General features: G+C 39.5%; 3 protein-coding genes across 3 annotated transcripts; 2 read left to right on the top strand and 1 right to left on the bottom strand.

The window, feature by feature from the left end:
• The first annotated feature begins 1,463 nt into the window (after nucleotides 1-1,463).
• Nucleotides 1,464-7,807, top strand: LOC115665500 (DNA replication licensing factor MCM4). Its single transcript, XM_056306642.1, has 18 exons — nucleotides 1,464-1,572; nucleotides 1,666-2,373; nucleotides 2,951-3,079; nucleotides 3,153-3,234; nucleotides 3,912-4,044; nucleotides 4,121-4,192; nucleotides 4,293-4,412; nucleotides 4,493-4,606; nucleotides 4,712-4,924; nucleotides 5,016-5,114; nucleotides 5,404-5,564; nucleotides 6,187-6,283; nucleotides 6,371-6,532; nucleotides 6,626-6,706; nucleotides 6,793-6,871; nucleotides 6,972-7,108; nucleotides 7,234-7,287; nucleotides 7,406-7,807. The coding sequence occupies exons 1-18, from the start codon at nucleotides 1,557-1,559 to the stop codon at nucleotides 7,478-7,480; spliced, it is 2,532 nt and encodes an 843-aa protein (XP_056162617.1). The 5' UTR covers nucleotides 1,464-1,556; the 3' UTR covers nucleotides 7,481-7,807.
• Nucleotides 7,808-8,812: 1,005 nt separating this feature from the next.
• On the bottom strand, nucleotides 8,813-11,216 carry LOC115665499 (probable cysteine protease RD19B). The gene is made up of 4 exons (XM_030587375.2): nucleotides 10,712-11,216; nucleotides 10,035-10,154; nucleotides 9,437-9,683; nucleotides 8,813-9,303 (listed from the first exon to the last, which is right to left on the bottom strand). Exons 1-4 carry the CDS (start codon nucleotides 11,189-11,191, stop codon nucleotides 9,026-9,028), a joined length of 1,125 nt encoding a protein of 374 aa, XP_030443235.2. The 5' UTR covers nucleotides 11,192-11,216; the 3' UTR covers nucleotides 8,813-9,025.
• A 5,963-nt stretch (nucleotides 11,217-17,179) lies between these two features.
• On the top strand, nucleotides 17,180-22,744 carry LOC115689517 (uncharacterized). Its single transcript, XM_030615582.2, has 12 exons — nucleotides 17,180-17,485; nucleotides 17,581-17,687; nucleotides 17,913-17,982; nucleotides 18,234-18,381; nucleotides 18,451-18,588; nucleotides 19,754-19,893; nucleotides 20,314-20,361; nucleotides 20,962-21,072; nucleotides 21,165-21,346; nucleotides 21,434-21,555; nucleotides 22,144-22,220; nucleotides 22,305-22,744. Exons 1-12 carry the CDS (start codon nucleotides 17,237-17,239, stop codon nucleotides 22,413-22,415), a joined length of 1,503 nt encoding a protein of 500 aa, XP_030471442.1. The 5' UTR covers nucleotides 17,180-17,236; the 3' UTR covers nucleotides 22,416-22,744.
• The last annotated feature ends 1,221 nt before the right edge of the window (nucleotides 22,745-23,965 follow it).

Raw genomic sequence — 23,965 nt, 5'->3', positions numbered from 1 at the left:
ACGTCAAGAGTACAGAACAAAAACCACTTGCTCAAGTGTTCGTGTGTTCTTTACTCGTACGATTCGGGAGTTCTTGTCGTGAAAATAAAACATATTCGTGTGTAGGACAATAAAAATGTATGACAATAAAAATGTCTGACTATTCAATAGCTTCGTCTTTGAGGATTTCTTTGATTTTCGTTTAGGATGTTAGAAACCGATTAATAAAAAGTCCCAAAGAGAAAAAATAAATTAGAAGCCTGTGCATCGACGACGATGGAGGTGATCGATAGATCGGCGGAGGCTGGGGCCGGACCGTCGAATCCGATCGAAAGTATTGTCCAGCTGCACCCGTTGCTAAAAGAACATATCTATACTGATTGGGTGGGCCTGGCTTGGGCTCCACTGGGCTTGTCCAAGTCCGCTCGAGAGTGCATACGAGATGTCGTAAACGGGCCGGGCCTAAATCGGCCAATGAATTTGCTAGGTCCGTGATCAGATCCAAGACAACAGGAAGGTGAGAACGGAAAAAGAAATAGATTACCTCAAATTTCATCCCATAAAAAGATTCCCTTCATTTTGCAGGAAAATGACATAAAGGGTTCCTGCACTTTGGCTCAATGTTCAATATGGTTTCTGAACTGCCAAATATGCAATGTGATCCCTTAGTTTTTAATTTGTTCAACGTGGTCGCTGGACTTTTGGTACATGTTCAATTTAATCTCTGAACTCTATGAAAATGTTCAATATTGTCATTGATCTTGAATTAATGAAAAGACAACACCGAACATTTTTATATTTTTTAGGGATCACATTGAACATGTATTAAAAGTTCAGGAACCAAATTGTATACCGGTCTAAAAGTTCAGAGACCACGTTGAACAAATTAAAAGTTCAGGGACCACGCTGAACTGCCAAATATGCAATGTGATCCCTTAGTTTTTAATTTGTTCAACGTGGTCGCTGGACTTTTGGTACATGTTCAATTTAATCTCTGAACTCTATGAAAATGTTCAATATTGTCATTGATCTTGAATTAATGAAAAGACAACACCGAATATTTTTATATTTTTTAGGGACCACATTGAATATGTATTAAAAGTTCAGGAACCAGATTGTATACCGGTCTAAAAGTTCAGAGATCACGTTGAACAAATTAAAAGTTCAGAGACCACGCTACACATTAGGCCAAAGTCGATGGGCCATTTGTGTCATTATCCCCTATTTTGCTGTAGTCAACTTTTCTTTCTTCCTCTGGGGAAAAAGCCAAAAAAAGAAAAGGAAAACAAAAGAAAAGAAAGAATTCTCTACCCGGTCGTGGGAAATACTTGGGCCTCAACATTGGGCCTTGTTCGGCCCAAAAACAATCGGCCCGGAAACAACTCCCCCCCTCTCTCGTTCTGGCGCGCATCCTCCTCATCTTTCCCGCCAAAAAGATACGATCACCCACTCCCCCCCCCCCCCCCCCCAAAAACATACACACACACTCTCTCTCTCTCTGCATCATCATCGTCTCCGCTCAGTCTCCACACAGCCTTAACCCTAATCTCTCTCTCTCTCTCTCTCTCTCTCCTCCAATGGCGTCCGACACAGGTACGCTCTCTCTCTGCTAAGTAGTATTGGCATACACGCGCATCTCGAAATGGACGCGCTCCGATCATGTGACGCGATTCCTCTCGTTTTCAGGTCCTTCCTCCCCGGACGATTCCTTCTCCAGCCCCATCGGCAACACGCAGTCCTCTCCCGACAACCCCGCGGCCCGGCCCGGGGCTCGCGGGGGTGGCCGGCGGCGCCGCGGCGGCGGCGGAGGATCCTCCACTCCCTCCAGCATCGCGACCACTCCGCCGGCGCACCGGTCGCGCTTCGCCGCGGCGTCGGAGACGACCCCGACCCCTTCCCGGACGCACCGGCGGACGTCCGGCGGCGGCGGCGGCAATGGGAGGCCCTTCGCGGCGTCCACTCCCTCCTCGACGGACGGTGACGCCCCGCCGTCGTCGGAGTGTGGCGACGGGTACGACGCGGCCGAGCAGATGTACGTCTGGGGCACCAACATCAGCGTGCAGGACGTGAATGCGGCGATCGTGAGGTTCCTGAGGAATTTCATGGAGGCCCCGTTGCAGGCGGATTCTATTGAGGAAGGGAAGTACATGAGGGAATTGGATAGGGTTTTTGAAATCGAGAGGGAGTGGATTGATATCGATGCTCAGGATATTTATAATTATGATCAGGATTTGTATAATAAGATGGTGAGGTATCCACTGGAGGTACTCGCGATTTTCGAGATCGTTTTGATGGACATGGCGAGCACGAGAAACCCGCTGTTCGAAAAGCACATACAAGCAAGGGTTTTTAATCTCAGGACGTCCATTTGTATGAGAAATCTTAATCCATCAGGTGGGTACCTTCCTTTTTCCAATAAAATGTTCTTGAAGGATCGAAGAATGTTGATTGTTTCAATGAAATACTGTCTTGAGTATCGGTGGTTCTGGATAATATTTGTTGATGGATAGGGGCAAGTGTCTGTGTGACCAATTAAGGTTCGTGTTTGCCTTCAAGTTTTTTCACAAATGTGTAACTTAAGCTGAAGGATGGGTCAAGTATTGAAGACTTGTTTGAGCTATCACTTTAACTTCCTGTGGAAATCAAAACAATCAGCTTTAACTTTTTGTTGGAAATAAAGCTATTAAAGGATTTGAGACTTGGTAGTGGGCAAGGATACGGCTAGTTCCAGTTTCTTAATGTGAAGTTTGCCAGAGTGACTCATAGACATGTTTTGTAAATTGCAAGTAGTTCATTAAGCATGTATGATCGGTTTGTTGTGTATGCATCTGCTACTTCTTTCAGTTTAATGTGAAATTGGTATTTGTATGGGAAGATGATCGCTTTTATTTCATGGTTTTTAGTTGTTTCTCTCGACGAAGTAGTTGAGCTTTTGGTGCCCGTAACTGATGATGTCTCTTGTGTTGACTAGATATTGAGAAGATGGTGTCCCTAAAAGGAATGATAATCCGATGCAGTTCAGTAATCCCTGAGATAAGGGAAGCTGTCTTTAGATGCCTTATCTGTGGATACTATTCTGATCCCGTTCGTGTTGAAAGAGGTAAGTGCTAATAAGCTTGTTGAGAAGAATGGATCTTTGTTGGTTTTTATTTTTAACAGTTCATTGTTCTCAGGAAGAATCAGTGAACCTAAGAGATGTATGAAAGAGGAATGCGCTACCAAGAATTCCATGACTTTAGTTCACAATCGGTGCAGGTAGTTTACCCCTCTGATTTGGTTTTCCAAACCTGGTCAGGAGTTTTGTTAAGCCATTTTGTTGAGTGACGTTCAATCATTTCTTCTGCTGCTATGAAACGTCAACTGCATCCTCTTTTTGCACCGTCACTTGCTTAGATACGGCAGTGGCTTCCTTATGGATGTCCATCATATATTTGCAATCTGGAAGCTAATCATCATTAAATGATTCTGACAGTTAAATTCTCTCTTTTTTCTAAGTTTTCCTTATAAACAAACTTGTTAGTCTTCAGTGATTCCAAGATGGTCATCTCGGACCTTGTCTTAGCAGTAGAAGCGTCCACATTTCAAGCTCCACAAGCTTTTTTAAAGTTTCAAAATGTTGTACACTGGCTCACTGTGGACAGTATAGGAAGTCTAAGCCTTCATGTTTGTTATTGAAAAGCCCAGTATCTGGATAGATTAGGATAGCCCCTGATGATTCTTGTTGAGTGCTAGAAACTTGAAAGGAGAGAATTAAAATATGGGTATTGATTAATTGGAAAATCTAGTAGACAAATATTTTTTTTTATCTGAAATCTATTGCATTAGAAAGGCAGTGCTTTTTTTAAAATATCTGGCTGGTGTTTTTACGTCAGAAATTATCTTTTGGAGTCTGTTGTGACTATAGCTGATGATTATGTCTTGCAATAAACCAGTTTTGCAGATAAGCAGATTGTGAGGCTCCAGGAGACGCCAGATGAAATCCCTGAAGGAGGAACACCACATACAGTTAGCTTGCTAATGCATGATAAGTTGGTAGATGCAGGAAAGCCCGGGGATAGAGTTGAGGTAAATATCATACTGTGCCTGAAGAACATGGAGGTCTCACACTTTTGTGGCCAATTGACATATTTTATTTCAACAGGTTACTGGAATTTACAGGGCAATGAGTGTTAGAGTTGCACCAACACAGAGAACTGTCAAATCGTTGTTCAAGGTGGATTCCTTACTCTCCAGTACTGTCAATGAGGCTACTCCATCAGTCCCTTTAAGTGAATGCATAGTCTAACAGTGTGATCTCATTATATCTAATGCAGACTTATATCGACTGTCTTCATATAAAGAAGACCAGCAAGTCAAGAATGCAAGCGGATGACCCAATGGAAGTTGAAAACGGTTTTAATAGAAATGAAGATTTCACATTTGATGAACAGATGGTATGTTTTCTTTTTTCCATTGGATGACAGAGTGTTTGCCTTTACTGCTATTTGTAAGAATTCCTCGCCTGACAATGTAGGTGGAGAAATTAAAAGATTTATCTAAAAAACCGGACATATATGATAGACTAACCAGGTCCTTGGCACCGAATATTTGGGAGCTCGAGGATGTCAAGAAGGGTCTGCTCTGCCAGGTAATGCAATATTTAGTCCTCTTGTTGTTGACTAGTAAAATATTGAGATAAACGAAGCCCTTTTTCGTTAAATAACTGATGTCAAGTTGATTTTTATTCTTGTAGCTTTTTGGTGGTAATGCATTGAAGTTAGCGTCTGGTGCTACCTTCCGTGGGGACATCAATATACTTCTTGTTGGGGATCCTGGGACCAGCAAATCACAGCTCCTTCAATACATACATAAGCTTTCTCCCCGTGGTATTTATACCAGTGGAAGAGGGAGCTCTGCTGTTGGCTTAACTGCTTATGTTGCCAAGGATCCTGAAACAGGGGAAACTGTATGATACCTTTCTTTTGTTTTCTTTGTGAGTTTTTTTATTAGAAAAAGGTAAAGTGGAGTAGATTCTAACATACAAAAGGATCTGGCAGGTCCTTGAGAGTGGAGCCCTGGTTTTGAGTGACCAAGGCATTTGCTGCATAGATGAATTTGATAAAATGTCTGACAGTGCAAGGAGTATGCTACATGAGGTTTGTGAAGTTCATTCCTAATTATGTAGACAACAGAGGAGAGGATCGTGCGGCTCTATCTAATTCTTCATATCAAATCTTTGTGTCACATTTTTCCTCAGTCATATTCCCAAAATGTGGAACGTGATTGTTTAGTAAGCGAGGAAGTAGGACCGCTAAGCACCAAATTTTTTCCTTTCCGCTAAGCACCAGATAACTAAAAGTTAATGTTACTTATTAAGAAAGTCATGTTAATTGAGTTACCGGACTTATTGTGACTTATCTTCAAACTTTAACTTTGCCCTTCCAGGTGATGGAACAACAAACTGTTTCGATAGCAAAAGCAGGAATCATTGCATCACTTAATGCGAGGACGTCAGTATTAGCTTGTGCAAATCCAAGTGGCTCGCGCTATAATCCCCGTTTATCTGTTATTGACAATATACACTTACCGCCTACCTTGCTATCCAGGTTCAGTAACTGCTCTACTTTCCTATATGTATCTGTGTGTACATATATTAACTGCTGAGTTTACCTCGCAAAGTTGAGTGTTCATGGACCTGATTGCTGATACGGCCAACATGTGTTGATTGATGTTAATATGGAGAGTGCTGTGTGCACATTCTGCTTTAGGTTTGAATGCTTCTACTTGCTTGTTTTGTTCTTTCATAAACTTGATAAACCTGGATTTTGTTTATGGACCTGATTGGGACCTAAGCCACATACAAAACGAATGGTAAGCACTATGTTGACATGTTATGATCATCTTGTCCAAATATTAGGTTATGTGTGCATGCCAATAAGCATGTCCACTGTTACAGTCATGAGAGAAATATTGATTTCTCACTGTAATATGCAGACCTAGTTTACTATCATATATTTTTGCTATTAAAGACCTTTTTGTGGTCGGATAAGTTGTGCTACATCTTCTATGCATCTCTTCTTTTTCTGTGGTATCGTGATAAATTCAGAACTAATGTGTCACTTTGTTAGCGAAGATTTACCTAATGCACCATAGTCATTACAGTGATTGAAGCACCACAGCATCAGAGATTAATTTGACTATGATCATAACTTGGTTCATGACAAACAGGTTTGATCTGATATACTTAATTCTTGACAAGCCTGATGAGCAAATGGACAGACGCCTGGCCAAGCATATTGTTGCTCTGCATTTTGAGGATATTGAGGTACAGTTAGAATCAGTACTTCTCTTTATTTACAGTCATCAGGAACATCTCTGTAACATCAGTTAATTTGATCCTCACAACTTGCAGAGTGTGCAGCAGGACGTTTTGGACCTCCCTACTTTAACTGCCTATGTGAGCTATGCTCGGAAACGCATTCATCCGCAGTTATCTGATGAAGCTGCTGAAGAGCTGACACGGGGTTACGTCGAGATGAGGAGGAGAGGAAACTTCCCTGGCAGTAGTAAGAAGGTGCACATTTCATGTTTCTCTCACATTCTTTTCCCTCTTATGGGTTTTGCTGCGTCAATGTTAATTTATTCCAGGATACAATTGCTTGGGCAGGTGATAACAGCAACACCTAGGCAAATTGAAAGTTTGATTCGCCTTAGTGAAGCGCTAGCACGGATTCGATTCTCGGAATGGGTTAGTGAAGGCCCACATAATGCGATTTGACCTTGTTTCTAGGGTGTAAATTCAATGCTGTAACTATCACGATCTTGATTACACAGGTTGAAAAGCGAGATGTGATGGAAGCATTTCGACTCCTGGAAGTTGCAATGCAGCAGTCAGCAACTGATCATTCAACAGGTATTTCTTTAGCCGTGTGATTCTTTACCATTGTATACCGTGTATGCATATGTATGTGTATATATAAGGCAAGATCTAAACTCGAACTAAATTTTTCTAGGCACCATTGACATGGATCTTATCACTACCGGAGTTTCGGCTAGTGAGAGGATGAGAAGGGATAATCTTGCAGCTGCTACTCGTAATGTAATAATGGAAAAAATGCAACTTGGTGGACCCTCTATTCGATTGATGGAGGTAGATCTTTTTATGTATGTTCTGTGGAACAGATTGTCTTACAACTCATGATAGTTAATAATGTGGGAGGCCAGATGTACTGCATGTCATCGCTCACATTTGTTACATGCTAAAATGTGCTGCAGTTGCTGGACGAGCTCAAGAAGCAGAGTTCTCTTGGTGAAGTTCACCTTAGCGATGTAAGTTTCATACTTTGTCAATGAGCAAGTGCCACTTTCTTGTCCTTCTTTCCTTGTTTTTCTTTTGGCAAGTGACTGCCGAGTCAAATATAAACTGACATGACCTTTATACATCCAGCTTAGGAATGCAGTTGCAACTCTCACAACTGAGGGATTTGTAGCTGTCCACGGCGATACTGTCAAAAGAGTGTGATGGAGTGGCATGATGGTAAAATTCACGGGAGAGTACCTTATCTTTCACCGGTGGAATTCTGTTGATGCTGCTGCATCTAGAGTTCCCAGTCACTCAGTAAAGAAAAACCCTTTACTCCTCTCAGATAGTTATTAGCTTCGGTTTCAGGAGTGTAAATGCTTAGTACGTTACATAGGGTTAAGTTTGATAAAACGAATTCTTCGTGTAATCTCTATATTTCAATCTGTTATACTGTTTTAGGTAAATGTTATGTAATTTAACTCTACTAAATAAGCTAGTGCTGCGTGTAAGATACTTGGTTTTAAATCACTGGAACTTCAGTTTTCCTGTTCCACTGAAAACAAAGACTTCATTAACTTGAGCACAGGCAGGAAAAAGATGCAGCTACCAGTCATTGTTGAAACAAGCGAATGAATATCAAATTTGTGATAAAAGAGTTCTATTCAGTTTTGCCACTTTTATTAGACGCCCAAGATGAATGGTACGGTAGAACATGACTGACTGGAAAGGGCCATGTGAATTCCATGGCTGATACAGTGTTAGCTAAGCCGTCTCAGGAAACTTCTCTTTGGCCGTTTCGGGAGACTCTAACCTCAGATGGATAGTGCAGTTTCATGGGATATTATCACGTGTGAAAGCTGTCCTCAAGCACAACTTACCAGGTTAAAAATGCTTGGTGGAGGATGATCTCTAGAACTCAAGAAATGAAATTTGATCTTCCAATTTATAGTATTCGCATATATCTAGGGTTTATAACTTAGCGCAAACAGGTTGCTGCTCCTTTGAGCATTCAGATCGACTTCTACGAAATTCATCTAAAAAGATGGTCAATTAATGGCACCCAACTTGTTCAGTCTGAATGCATCACCATTGCAACGAACAGACATTTGGCTACAAATATCCATGATATCCCTCTAGTGGTCGATGCACATTCTTTATAACAAAACGATAGGCTGACCATTTACTAGAACATATCTAATACCATGCAATTTCACCTGCCGAACCAAAGATACATTGGCAAGTTTATTAAAATGTAGTCAATGATCACCACCGATGTGCAACACATTGGTCGAATATCCAATGGAATTGGTCAAAACTAATGTAGACAAGTTAATGTCTCGTTAGATCCATCCCGTATAATGGCCGAAACTAGAAATACATGGGCTCTGGTATAAGATATAATCAATGAAATTTTCCAGGATTGGGTTGGAGCTGATGAAACTCGAGAAATATCAAATATGGGGCTGAACAGGGTAAATTAGTTAGCAGCTAAAAATGAAGACCCCAGCTCAGCCTTAACAATGTCAACACACGAGAAGGTGACCATAGATGTATGATAATGGAAATAAAACATAAACTAACATTCCAGTTGCGGTACAATTTCATCAACATTGCATCAGATGAATGTTTTCGTAGAATCGGTGAACTAAAATTTCGTTCATGAAGCCAAATTGCCACCATAATATAACACGCCTTATGTACATGCATAGGTTATGGTCAACCTACTGTAAAGCGGTGGAACAGCTTGCGGAGGTAATAGTTAACCTACTGTTTAGCGGTGTGAATAGCAGCGACGGTGGAAACCATGGAGTCCACTCCGCATATATTGCGGCCCCTGCAGATTTTGTAAAATCCATTCTCTCCCCAGTTCTCTCCCCATGAGTTCTTTATGATCCAGTAGGGCTTTTCCTTCATTCTGATGGGAGAATAACCAGCAGAGCCATACCCCACCAGCAAGACCCCGTGATCCAACCTCTTAGAGCATATGTATGGGCATGAAACACCCCCAACATACGTCTGCATGAACACTGCATTGATGGCAACTGCATTCAAGCAAAACAGATTGAAATGCGTAAGAATGGATCACATCTTTGCTTTCTGTGCATCAATGCGTGTCTTTGGCCCTCAACAAAAACAATTTGTTACGGTGTCTAATGATTAGAAAAGATTCATTACTTGCTAGAGGACCGTTCTTCACGAGATTTGCAGCAATTTGATCCTCATCAAGGGAAACAACGCTGAAGTTGGCTACGGATGCCGCTATCTTTGACTTGTCAAATTTGCAACCAGCACGATCAGTACTGGTGTATGGGTAGTCTTCTTCTCGCATAAGGCCGCCGGCTTTGAGAGTGTACTCAAAGGCACTGTTCATCAAACCACCATTGCAACCTGAGTCGCAGGAACCTGGTTCTTCTGGATCACACTACAGAGGCACACAAGCTAGATTAAGGAACTATACCCAGAAAGAAACAGTTTCTTCATGAGGAATCAACATCACAGCATTCAACACGACAAGAAACCCAGACTAATCAGCTCAAAAACCAAATATATTTCATTTTCTGTAGGGCTGCATGATTTTAACATAGAAACATACATCCAGATATATGGGCAAAAGACAAAACAGAACTAGTGCTTTTTCCTAGCTTACGCACATCATAACTGAAAACTTAAGACCCAAAGCAATCTATGTCGTTCACTCATTTGACAAAATGGCAAAACTAGGCATAAAGACACGAGAATGATTTGACACGTTACGAAGGGCATGGTTACAAACCTCGTGATCACAGTCCACAAGCTGTTGCTCGCTGAGGCTAACGAGTTTCCCGGTTGCAAGGTAGTGTGCGCCTTCCAAGGCTCCGGTGGTACTGAAACTCCAGCACGATCCGCATGAACCCTATTCTCACAAAAAATCAATCACATCAAATTCAATCCACCAGACAAAGCACCACTTAATTGCAGACGAAATTTACTTCCAGATTAAAAAGAACAATACAGAAGTCCATGAACAACCATTCAAAATCCCAGAACTCGGGAGCAAAGTTTGAAATCCAAAAGTCAACTCTCATATCATCACAAGGGTCGTATATGCCACTTCCTAGTTAGGCGAAACAGATCCATATTTGTCAAAATAGACCATTAATTCAGGCGAAAAACTCACCAATCAATCATCAAATTCAACGGACGCACACGAGACGCGGGGAACAAGATCTCCAAGGGGAGAAATTATTGAACTTCAAAGGTCGGACAAAAATCGGTGCAAAAAACCTTAACAAATCTATCAATCAAGCAGGAATTCTCAACTTCCAGTACGAATCTAATGATAAACTACGTCCCCATGTCCCGACTGCGGATCTCCAACGCGATTCCCAATTCACACCAACGAAACTACGTAAAGATTCCAATCGGAGAACATGAACTACGGAAATCAAATTTCGCCGAAACAAAAAGCACCTGATTTTTTACGCCGGTGACGGCTCCGTGATCTCTCCAGTCGAAATCCCCCGGCAGATCCTCGGTGGGCAAGATCGGCGCCTGGTTCGCGTCCTTGGGCAGCTTGACCTTGCCCCGGAGCCCCAGGTGCGCCCTCCTGAACTCCGACGGGGTCAGATCGGAGAACTGCGTCACGCCGTGGACAGCGGAGGGGTCGAGCTTCTGGTGCCGCCTCGCGCGGCGGAGGTTCGCGCGGAAGACCCCGAACCTGTAGTCGTGCTCCTCCCGGGAGCCGTACGACCTCCCGAACCTCCTCTGGAAGAGCGAGAAGTGGTGGTGGTCGGACAGGGCGGCGCCCCGCCGCCCTTCGCCGTCGGCGCCGTCCACCACCTGCCTGATCAGCGCTTCGCCGTCGTCGGAGGAGGCGAGGGCGGCGGCGGCGGCGGCGAGGAGGGCGGCGGCGGCGGCGGCGAGGAGGAGGGGGGAGAGGCGGCGATCCATGATGGGGCGATGTGCGTCGGAGAGATGGATCGGTGGGACTCTTATAGCTGCAGAGAGGTTAGGTGGTTTCGTCCTTCGTAGCTAACAGTCTTTTGATCGATTGAGGGAAAGCTTGGAGGAGGAGAAGAAGGAGAGGGATGGGCCAATGAGAGATCGACACGTGGAATGAGATGAGGTCAGGGTTGAATGGTAGTTTTCTTTATTTTGATTTTTTTAGTTATCTGAAAATATTTTCTTCTTCTAATTTTTTTTTCTTTTTAAGGTCGGCAAGATTTAAAAAATTGAAGAAAAGGCAGGAACATAGTGGCGTGCCGTTCGGGGTATTTCCACGTTCGCAGCTTCCGTCGGAGTCGGACGGTGCAGGAAAGGAGGACTAATCGAAAATTGCTTCCTTAAGGATAAGGTACGGCAACACAAACGATCCCTAAACTTTAGTTTAACGTATAATGTGATCCCTGAACTTTTAATTTGTTCAATATAATCCCTGAAATTTAACCTAATGTTCGATGTGATCCATGAATTTTTAATTTGCTCGATGTAATCTCCGTACTTTTGATATATGTTCAGGGACGGCACATTGGATTAAAATTCGTGGACCGTATTGAACAAATGAAAAGTTAGAGGCCATATTTCACGATAGATTAAAGTTCAGGGACCGTATTTTTCCTAAAGATAATCACGTAAAAAAAAAATAGCGTGTCTCTGAATTGACTCTTGTTCTAATTTTATTTTTCCTTGGTTCAAATGTTATGATGCATCATGTATTTTGCTTTTTTTAATTCATGATAGTGGAAACTTTCACGACACGTGACAATTCGTGGGTAGATCAATGTATAACTTTTTCGTATTTTTTTTAAATTCAGAATGTAGTTTAAATTTTTACAATAAAGTAAAAACGTAGTTTTGGTTTAACACTTAAACAAAAGCCCCCTAGTTAACCGCAATTACTTTCATCGTCAAGACTCATATATGCCTAAACATTTTCGCCGAAGGCTGAATATATTATTATTTTCATTCATTTTTATGAACTATCCTATCGATATTTTTAGAAAATATGTATTGGAGGAAACATTTTTTATATAATTGATTTTTTGCAAAACAAAATTACCCCATTTTTTGTCCTTTTTTTCCCATTTTCCCTTTTTTTTGGGGTCTTTCCTTTCCTTTGGTGAATAGCATGTTTTCTGTTTGATTATTATGCTGGATAAATCCTATTGCAACTGTTTCTTCTCCTAGACTTTATCTTTGGTTGTGTATGATAATGGCAAAATAATTCAGAGACGAAATTCGGCAAAAATAAATAAATAAATATATATATATATATAGTTTCGAGAATTAATTTTTTTAAAAATTTTTCCCTTGTACAGACAAAGGCTTTTCCTTGTTGGAAGCTTACTAAGTTGGCATGCTTTGTGTAAGAACTAAGTTGTCTTAATCTTCAAGACAAGGAGAGGGTAGGGTTATTCCTAAGAAAGCAAAGTTTAGGATCAACATCATGCCCTGAAGTTCCTAAGTAGATAGTTTTGCCTTTAGCATGAGATTATAGCCCGACCAATCCGTTTGACCTGTGATCAGTTGCATGCCCGATTTATTTCGAGCAAAACAATGATTTCGACTCTCGGGCATGTCGTTGTAGTTAGGTATGAAAAACGTGGGAACACATCGTGGAATTGCCTCCTGACGATGTGGCGTAAAGGGTTTCATGAAAATCCGTGATTGTGCAGTGCGATATCATCGTGGTTTAGAAATTTCCTCAGGTTCGCGTGGAAGGCGCGATCGAACCCGACATACGGTGGAATCAGAATTGAATTGGGTCGGATTAAATTATATATTTATCGATTGGTATTTTAGGAAGCGTACGTTGTATGTATTAGTTGACGTAGAATTTATATCCAGCAAGAAGCAAGAGGTGAACTTAGTGCTATAACGTTTAGAATTTTCCCTTAGTTTTATATCATGATTGAATATTGAATTGATTTTAGTTTTCTTATCCTCTTCCGGCGTTTCTTTTTGTTCTCTTTTGTCTATTGCCGATCTTTGGATTCCCTCTTCCTCCTCCTTTTTACACATATGAAAACATGTCGACGTAGACTTTTAACTTTTTAGTTTTTACTTAATATAAATCTTGCGGCGGGCGAATTTTGACTTTTTTAGGCTTTCTGAATAGTGTTTTTTAGGAAGCCATTTTTTAGGAAAATGACAATATTTTCTAGTATTTGATTGAAACCTGAAAATGAACTAGAAAATATTTTTTGCCGTTTGGTAAGGAAAATCTAAAAATTACCAAAAAAATCAAAATTTTATTTTTTAAAATTTTTTTTCTTTTATTTTTTTCTTTCCGTTTCTTTTTTCCTTCTTCCTCAACTGGTGGCCGGCCACATCGACCAGCCACAGGCTAGAGACGAGCTCGCCACTCAGCCTATTGTGGATGGTATAATGTTCTTTCTAAATATTTTTATAAAAGAAAGAAAAAATAATAATAATTAGCAATTCTAATTTAAAATTATTATTATACAAGAATTTCTTTTTAAATATTTTTATGAAAATGAACATTTCATTAAGGGAAAACACCACCAAAAACCCCAAACTATGCCACTTGTGACAAGTTTATCCCGAACTTTTTTTTATGACACGAAAAACCCCAAACTATACCACTTGTGACACATCTACCCCAGAATACATCACGGCGGAGGGGAAGAGAGAAGAAAAAAAAAGGAAAAAAAAAGAAAAAAGACGAAAAATGCCCATGGACAAATGTATTGTGGGGTAAATATGTCACAAGTGGCATAGTTTGGGGTTTTTCGTGTCACAAAAAAAATTCAGGGTAAATTTGTCACAAGTGACATAATTTGAAATTTTTTGTGGTGTTTTCCCTTTCATTAATCAAGGACCCAAGCCCAAGCGCTGAGGACCCATGCACGACCTTTGTGGACTCAAGCACGACCTTTATGGGCCCAGGCTCGGGTGCCGAGGAATCGGGTATTGGCATGAGGGGTTCAAACCCGGCCTCAATGGATTCACGTGTGAACACTGGGAACCCGGGCTCAGCCTTTATGGACCTAGGCCCTGCTGCCGAAGACTTGGTTCCGAACGTCGAGACCTAGGAACCAATATTAGGGTTTTCATGTCCAAGCATAGAGTTTTAGGTTCAAATGCCGATACTAGTCATATATTTGGAAAATGTTTTTCGATTTTTCAAAAGAGGAAATCATTTTCCTGAATTTAAGCATAGATTTTCTGTTGATTAGGAAAATATTTTTCGTTGACTCATTTTCCTAAGTGAACAAAACGTAAGAAAATGTTTTTTGTGAAACAAATGTAGCCTTAGATTTCATTTGTTTCGCGAAAAATGAATGATTTAGAAAATATTTTTCTAAAATAATCGTTTATATCACTTGAAATAATTAGTCAATGAAAAATATTTTCATCATTGACAACAATTCATATCGTGGACGATGAGAAAATTTTTCGTTAATTCACTTTCGAAAACAACACAAACTATTGTTTTTAGGAAAATAATTTCTAAATCATCCATTTTCTGAGAAACAAACGGAGCCTTAATTAAAATTTTCACAATATGCAAATATTAACATGTGAATTTATATATATATTTATGGTCGTAAACGGGCCACTTTCATTTAACTAACAGAACTCAAAAAACATTCACAAGTAAACGTTAAAACATAACAAATCTCAAAGAGGTTGGGGCTACGACAGCCAATTAGAAGGAAGGTGACCTAATCTATGGGCCTTGACGATTGAGTCTACACGGCCATTATCTTCACGTGGAGACATGGCCAATTAGAAGGGAGGCGGCCTAATCTATGTGAATATATATATATATATATATATATATATATATATATATATATATATATATATATATATTTTGCTCATAATTTTCTTGAATTTGAATAATATTCTAAATCTTGATTTTACGTGAACTTAATTCTAAACAAACCATATGTTATGTGCGGATCTTACTTATAGTAGTTTTCTAGCTTTCGTGACTGACTTGCAATTCTTATAAACTTTTTCAAAATAAAGATATATAAGAATATATAGGCATAACTTTTAATGTATTAAACTGGATAAATATAATCAATGGAACAGGTCAAAATAAAAAACTTATAGGAAATTAAATTACCCAACTACCATGATTCACTTCCTTTCTCGATTTTCGATCTGATTTTTTTTTTTCAAAAGGATTGTCATTATCTGTTTTCAAATTCTTCGAAAGTTCAGATGGATCAATATCAAAATACGAGCATTGTAATATGAAATTTAAATTTATAGTCTAATCTTGAACTCTAAAAAAGTGAATCTATGAATATAAAATAAGAAATAGTGTGAAAGTTCTAAAACTTGTCACTAAAGTGCAATTGAATCTTGAAACTTATAAAAAAATGTAATTAAGTCATAAAATTTGTCAAATTAGTGCAATTAAGTCCTTCTAGTAACTCCATCCAATTTGGCTAACGGAAAATATTGACGTGGCTTTTTAAAATATTTTTCCTCTCCTACGTGGCGATGACGTGGTTAAATCATGAAACATAATGTTAAAATGACGTCGTTTTAGTTCAAATATGATTTTTAATACAAATTTTGTTTAAATTAAATTTTAAAATAAGTTTAACTAAAAAAATAAAGGAGAAAGCAGGTGGGGATGCTGCAAGCACTCGCCGCCGCCGCCCCCATCATCACCTAGAAGGGCCAACGAGGGTGGGGAATTGTCGGTGAGGGTTGTCAGCCCTAGCAATGGTGGAGTGACGGTGAGGGCTTGTAGCCTTTCCCGCATGCTTTCTCCCTTATTTTTTTTAATTGAGCTTATTTTTAAATTTAATTCAAATCAAATTTGAATTAAATATTAGATTTGGACCAAAATGAAGTTGTTTTAGCTACATTAACGCCACGTGGAATAGGGGAAATAATTAAAAAAAATCATGTCAGCATTTTCCCTTATCAAATTGAATAGAGGTAATGGGAGGACTAGATTGAATTAATTTGACAAGTTTTAGAACTTGATTGCACTTTTTGCAATCAATTGCACTTTCGTGATAAGTTTTAGTACTTCCAGTACTTATTCCTGTAGAAGAAATATAGAACTAGATCGATAACCAACTTCTCAATATATCAAACACATCAATATAAAACCGTTGGCAGAACCTCAATGATGCCCCCATTCTTCTTACGTTAAGATTAGTTCTCATGAAAATCAAATTTCACTTACAAAAATGAATGAATGAAGTATATTTTTATCGCGCACGAAAATACATAAACATAAATAATTGTCAATAATAAAAATATTTTTCATTAACTAATTATTTCAAACAATATAAATGATCATTTTTATAATGCTTTTCACTCGTTCATTTCCGCGAAACAAACGGAGCCTAACAATACATTTGATTGCGGTAATGACTATTACATGACAGGTCTATTATAGGTTAACTGTCTATTACGGTATTACATATAGTAATAGCTATTATGTGGCGCCCCGTTACTCACCTGTAGATGTTAAGATTATAAACGTATAATTAAAATATATATGAATTATAACTAAATTAATTAATTCTATTTATATAATGATAACATCAGTTAGACTTATCTCGACTTTAATCACATATTATGATTGATAGATAAAATACTAAATAATAGCTAAATAGTTGATGTGCTTGTAATTATGTTAACTCGATATTGCATAATCATTTATTATGGTAAAAGTTATTCATAACAAATAATTAGCATAATATTAGTTGCTCCATATTAGTTACAGTTATCAAAATTTTCGTAACTTAGTATATATAATTATTCATAATAAAAATATTATCGCAATTACTAATTATATCAATCAATGCTCAAATTTGTAATATGATAATTATTTGAATCAAACTATTAATAATTATGTAATATAGCAAAATTTGTATTTACACAATCACATTCGATATCCGTGAAACGGCGCCGCATAAGCACAACAGCTTGAGCTTGAACAGGTGGCTTGGCGAACTTTCAAGTCGTCGGCGTCGACGTCGTCGTGGCTCGTCGATGGATCGATCTCGCCTGGTGCGATCGTCGCCGGAAGAAAGCACGACAATGGCGGAGATCGAGGCCGGAACCGGCGATTCGACCCGGCAGACGTCGCGGAGCGACGGCGAGGAAGAGAAGAACGGTGCCGATCCGGAGTTGTTCAGCTGCCTGCTCCAACCTCTAAGCGCCGATGGCGATCCCAACTACGCCGGCGTCCGCCGCCTTCTCCTCCACCGCAAAGCGCTCTCCGGTTGTCTCCGCCGAAGAGTACCTCTCTTTCTCTCTCTCTGTGAATTCGGCGTGAATGTGTGCGCGCGCGTGTTTCATTCGGCGGAGTTCTTTTTGTGGTTGTTTGTTTGAAGGACTGGAGATGCAACGGGAAAGGTTACGCCGCGTACCGGAATTACATCCGGAGGCCGAGGAACTGGGAGAATTTGCAGACGCCGAGCCTGAGCACTCCTGGGAACAGGTCGCCGATCGCTTTGCTGGACTTGGAGCTGTCATTTCTTTTCAAATTTTTGAGTTTCGGCTAGCTTTTCTTGATGGGGTTTACCCTCTTTTTGATTTTGCTTCTCATGTTGCTAGTTCTGTGTGAGCTGTAGCTGCCCTTTTGGCGTGCGCGTTAGTGCTAGTTTTAAAGTCTATGTTTGCGCATAATTCTGACATCAGGGTGGTTTACTGGTTGATGCATCAGCGGGCAGTGGGTGTCTTCTCCGAATCCGCTGTCCCTCGTGTATGAAGGGGAGAGCTGGAGCTCGAGCAGGGTAATCATTTTAGCTTAAAGTCATGTCTTCAGTTTGAATTATTGAGTGTTGTTGGTAGAATAACCAATTATGGTTTGCCTGCATATATAACACCCCATGGAGTGGATTCTACATGGTACTTGTCGGTAATGATATTCAAGGAGTACTGGGCAGAACTAAAACCATAGAAAATACAAGGTTTTAATGTTGTCAGTGGGAAAGGGGACATTTGATCTGTAGGGATAATTGCATGATGTGGACTGTAATTACAGGATCTGCGGAGTGGCAATCTAGCGTCTAGTCACAGAACAAGTTTCAGCTCCAGTGTGAGCGATAGTGATCGGCCACGTCGTCAGGGGGCTGAACCTGCATACTCGTTCGTGGGAATGCATTGCATCTTTGATCAAAGCAGAGCTTCTGGTAATCCTTCAGATAGTCTAGACTGCTTTCATTGGCCGAGGATGGAGTGTAAACAGTTATCTTTTGCAGTGACCGTTCTGAAGTTTGGGCATGCAAGTTCCAATCTGCTTGCATATGGGGCAGCCGATGGAACCTTGACAGTATGCACTGTCTCGGAGCCACCTTCAGTTATTAAGCAATTGGCTGGGCATTCGAAAGAAGTCACAGGTTGGCTTAACTGGTATCAGCTCCATTCTTTTCTTTCTGTCTGGTTATGTACAGTTTTTTGAAGGCATCCCTTTCACATGTCATTAAAGGTCGGTTAAAAGACATTCTTTTGACATATGCTGGTTCAACGGAATAGAATTTGTGCTGGAAATGTAGTTATTAAGTTTTTTTAGGACTCTTATATGCCAAATCTCTGACTTACAGCATAAAATTCTTTATTTATGTGAAAAGCTGTATTTCCTTATTCTAATTTGGTTCTCCGAAATCCACTTTCGAGGGGCCATGATGGTATTCAATCTTTGACAAGCATACTCGCTAATCAGTGGAATAATGTTTGGGAAGCTTGCTTATTGTTCAATCGTGTGAAATTCAAGTACGAAATGAAAATTGACTTTGAAACTTAATTGCCCAAAACATGTCACTTATATATCTTATGTGTGTCTTTTCCTTTTAAAGTCACGTGGAAGCCAATGTGTGTCTTCAGTCTTCCTCATAGATTCTGCAGATATAAGCAAATGATCGTATGGTGGTTGTCTATGTGGATCTTGTTTTCATGCATCATGCTATCTGAGTCATTATGATGCTTGCTCAGAAAAATCAGTTGGGCATATCCTATCATCATGGTACCTATGTAGACATGTGAAGTACGTTGACCTCTGTAAAGACACCCAAAGAACAATGCTGGAGTGACCGTCTGTGGAATCCACTCATCCTAGAAGTTAGTTACAGAAATCCATTATGCATATTTTCTTCATGATTGACACCAAGCTTAAATTTCGAACTGTATACTTTTTTGCCTCGTAAGCAGAGTGAAGTTGTGGCTAGTTAGAAGTAATTTCTTATATTTTCTAATAATACATAAGGTTGAATGTAGCTAGTTTTTCAGTTAGTTGTGAATTCCTGTCATAGCTTGATCATGATTGATGTGAAGCATACACTTTGCAAATTGTACCTTTTTATTTGTTAAGATAGCAGAAAAGTAATAGCAAGGAAGTAAAAAGTTTGTCTCCTTTGGATTGTCGTGCGGATGCATAGGCTATATATAGTGAAATACCACAAGGTAATAAAAGTTGGTCCTTACTTGAAGTTATTTTTGTGGCTCTTTTCGTGTAGTTGTTGGCCCTCCTATCATCATAAACTTTCTGATACTCTTTGTTCATTTCAGACTTTGATTTCTCCTCCAATAATCAGTACATCGCATCATCTTCAATTGATAAAACAGTGAGAGTGTGGGAGATATCCAAAGGAATTTGCATAAGAGTGATATATGGAGTATCGTCACAGTTGTGCATCCAGTTTCACCCTGTAAGTACACCTGTACATATATTTTGAACTAAAAAAGGTTTCTATGAGTTCAATCAACTAGATGTTGAAACTAGAAGAAGTTACTCCAGAATCTAAGCCCTAAATGCCGTTTAATTTGTTAGGAAGTATCCAACTCGACTTGTTTGAGCATCTCATTCTTTTTCTCATGGCTCAAGTAATGTGCTTTATCTTTGGTCTAGTTTTCTTTATTTCATGTTCAATAAGTTTTCTTAGAAGTTCCTGCTCAGTGATCGTGGTGTCATAGTCAATATGCTATATAAATTAAATTTACTATGTCAACTGGATTCTTTTCTCAGTTCCAATCATAGGCTTCCATTTTATTATTTTTTCTTACTTACAGACTGTATGTTTAAAACATACCATTAAAGTCATTAACTGTACTCTTGATTATTGATGCAGGTAAATAACAACTTCCTTTCAGTTGGCAATGCAAACAAAGAGATAACTGTAATTTCTGGGTGCCCTAATTTTCAGCATATCATGTTGTTTGCTTCTCCCATGCTTGAATTGTTTACTTCGAAATTTTTGTTTTATTTTTTCCTTTAGATAGTTCCGACTAGATACAATCATAATGCATTTTTTGTGTAGTTTTGAGTGTTAGCATTTTTACCAACTTTTTAGTTCCAAAAATTTTAAAACACTGATTTAGACATATATAGTGACCATAGTGACCATATTTACTGTGGCTAACATACATTGCAGAACCTACCTGGGTCATAAATATGGCTTTGCCAGATTTTATAAGACATCACATCAGCATTTTGTGTACTCTGTCATCTGAGTGATTAAAGGATGGGGATAGCTCAATCATGTGATCTTGTTTCATGACTAAAGGATGACTTTGCAATAGTTTACTAAAAGTGCTCCTCAAAAGATCTGAATAAAATATTTGTCGATGGATTATCTCAGAAGCACTCAGGTTAAGCTCAGTTTTTCGAGTGGGACCATGTTTGTTACTATATAAATTGTTCATCTCCATATTGAGCTATTCGAATATATATTCTAGCAATCCCTCTTATATGTGAGATTCCTTTGATGGCGAACCAGGTGTTCAATTTTAGCACTGGGAGAATAATAAGTAAGACAGCATTTGATAGTGAAGTCACGTCTATGGACCACGATCATACTGGTCAGCTGATATTCTGTGGGGATGCTCAAGTATGCTTCTGTAAATCACTCTGATGGACTTTTTTTTTTAATCCTGCTCTTCTGCTTGTCGAATGCTAGTTGCAACGTGCTATTATGTGCAGGGATCTGTATACTCTGTCAGCATGAACTCCCACACGGGGGCACTGTCACGCAGTCATCGTGATAGAACTAGCAGCAAACGCAGGTCTCCTGTAACTACTGTGCAATATCGGAGTTTCTCTTTGCTAGCCCACGGTCCTGTGTTACTGACTTGTACCCAAGACGGAAGTTTGTCTTTCTACAGGTCTTGGAGGCAGAATACATCCTTTGTTCTAATAACGTTATTGTAAATCCTAATGAGCCGATACAATTTTCTTTGCTGTCATTGCAGTGTAGCTTTGGAAATACAAGGTTATCTGACCCTTCGTTGCTCACTCAAATTAAGTCCACGAGTGCATACTATCAGGGTTTCATTCTGCCCTCTTCTTTCTCTTGAGAAAGGGGAATTTATAGGTGTCTCTCTCTCTCTCTGGATTTTTTCTTTAGTATGTCTGGAGCATTATAGTCATAGGTATTTCTGATTTTGAGATGAAACATACATCAAGACATGCATAAGGATTGAGTATAACTAATTACCTGAATATTTTGTTTTCATTCTTTTACCATTTGTCAGTAGAACGCTCAGATAACTAGGATTTCTTCTCTTTAGAAAATGAAACATTCTTGGATGCCACCGAGATGTATTCATCTTTTGTGCCTGTTTGGTTGGGGCAATGACTCCGCTTTGTTTTGGCCATAAGAGTGGATATCTGTACTGAAAGATGCATAAGTTTGGTCAGACATATGTAGTATTATTGCAAATTATTGTTGAATGGCAGGGCGTAGAAAAAGCATTAATCATAATGGTTAATACTTGAGAATGCAATTATATGAAGCCCAACGCTCTTTCACAATATTTACTTATTCATGTTTCATACACAAGTGTTAATGCAAACTCTAAGTGATTACCAAAAACTCCAATAAAATCATTTCTTTCTCATGAAGTTGAGGACAATTATTTGTTTGTTGTAACTAACATAGCACATTTTCTGTTATGTGAAGTTGCTGGAAGCGAGGATTCAAACGTCTACTTTTATGACCTGACTCGGCCAAGGCATACCTGTGTAAACAAGCTACAGGTCTGCCTTTATTGCTTGGCATGTTATCAGAGCTTTTGTATTTGTTGTCATCAAAAACCGAATCTAAAGTCAATTGCATTACAGGGTCATCGGTTCCCAGTCGTAAGTGTTGCTTGGAACCATGGTGAAAACTTATTGGCATCATCTGATTTGTATGGCACAGTTATTGTGTGGAAGAGAGCAAAAACAAGCTAAGACATTTGTACACACGACGGGTATGAAGCACGAGAACATCTAAAGCTTATGCCCAAGGAGACAGGAGACCAGGTTTGAGGTATTCAACGATGTTGTTGAACAAAAGGCCACTTCTTGCAGAGTGCTTTAAAGTGGACGGTGTCAATGGGAGCTGATTGATCATACCTCTGTCTCTCTCTGTCTCTCGCTCTCTTTTTCTCTCCATTCTCGAGAGAAAGATTATGTGCTTTTTTGTTTTAAGGGGAATTGAAGAACTCGGTGCTGTAACATTTTCCTTTCCCCAATTGACATTTTACAAAGGCAAGTGAAAAGGAATTTTTGGGAGCAAATTTCTAGATATATATGTGTGGAATTTTTAGATGGAGAGAAATCCTTTTTCTCATTCATTTTTACTACTTCTTTACATTGTCATATTTATAGACTAATACACAGGGGAGTCCTAGCAAACAAAATAGGAAACAAAGCCTAAATAGGAGAACAGCTACAATCCCACGATTTGTGGGATTTAACCAGAATAAAAAAACTCCTAAATAGGAAAAAATCTACTCCTATCAATCAGTTAATTTTCCTACATATTTATAGCCATATAATCTGGATATTTACAGCTCGACACTCCCCCTCAAGCTGGTGAATAGATATCTTCCATTCCCAGCTTGGTAACTAGCTCGTGAAAACTTCCACCATTAAGCCCTTTGGTCAAGACATCTGCCACTTGCTGTCCTGAAGGAACATAAGACAAACAAATTAGTCCTTCTTCAAGTTTCTCCTTGATGAAGTGCCTATCGATCTCAATGTGCTTTGTCCTGTCATGCTGCACGGGATTATGAGCAATATTAATTGCAGATTTATTGTCACAATAAAGCTTCATAGGACTTTGCCACTCGACCTTCAAGTCATCAAGAATGATCTTGAGCCACAATAACTCACATATTCCATGAGCTGCTGCCCTAAACTCAGATTCTGCACTAGATCTTGCCACCACATTCTGTTTTTTACTTCTCCAAGTTACCAGGTTACCTCCAAGGAAAGTACAATAACCAGTTGTAGACCTCCTGTCAACCACGGATCCAGCATAATCCGCATCTGTATAAGCCTCAAGCTTAAGATCAGGACTCTTCTTGAATAGTACTCCCTTCCCTGGGCTCCCTTTCAAGTAGTGTAGGACTCTATGAGCAGCCTGTAGATGTGACTGCTTTGGATTATGCATGAATTGACTAATCAAGCTTACTGCATAGGAGATATCTGGTCGGGTATGAGCAAGGTAGATCAACTTTCTGACCAATCTCTGATACATTTCTTGATCCACTGCTGCTTCCTCTTGTGCTTCTGCTAGTCTCTGGTTTGGCTCAATCGGAGTAGTTAATGGTTTGCAACCAAGTTTTCCTGTTTCTTCCAAAAGATCCGTCACATACTTTCGTTGTGAAATAAAGATCCCTTGCCTTGAGTACGAAACCTCAATTCCCAGAAAATACCGTAACTTTCCTAACTCCTTTATTTCAAACTTCTGAATCAAGTACTGTTTCAGCCGCTGTTTCTCCCTTTCATCATTG

The sequence above is a fragment of the Syzygium oleosum genome, unplaced genomic scaffold (genome assembly GCF_021117445.2).
Source record: "Syzygium oleosum isolate NSW1041296 unplaced genomic scaffold, Sole_v2.1 Sole_v2.02, whole genome shotgun sequence".
Taxonomy (NCBI): domain Eukaryota; kingdom Viridiplantae; phylum Streptophyta; class Magnoliopsida; order Myrtales; family Myrtaceae; genus Syzygium; species Syzygium oleosum.
The sequence above is the reverse complement of the archived record's forward strand: the minus strand, read 5'-3'. Positions and strand labels throughout refer to the sequence as shown.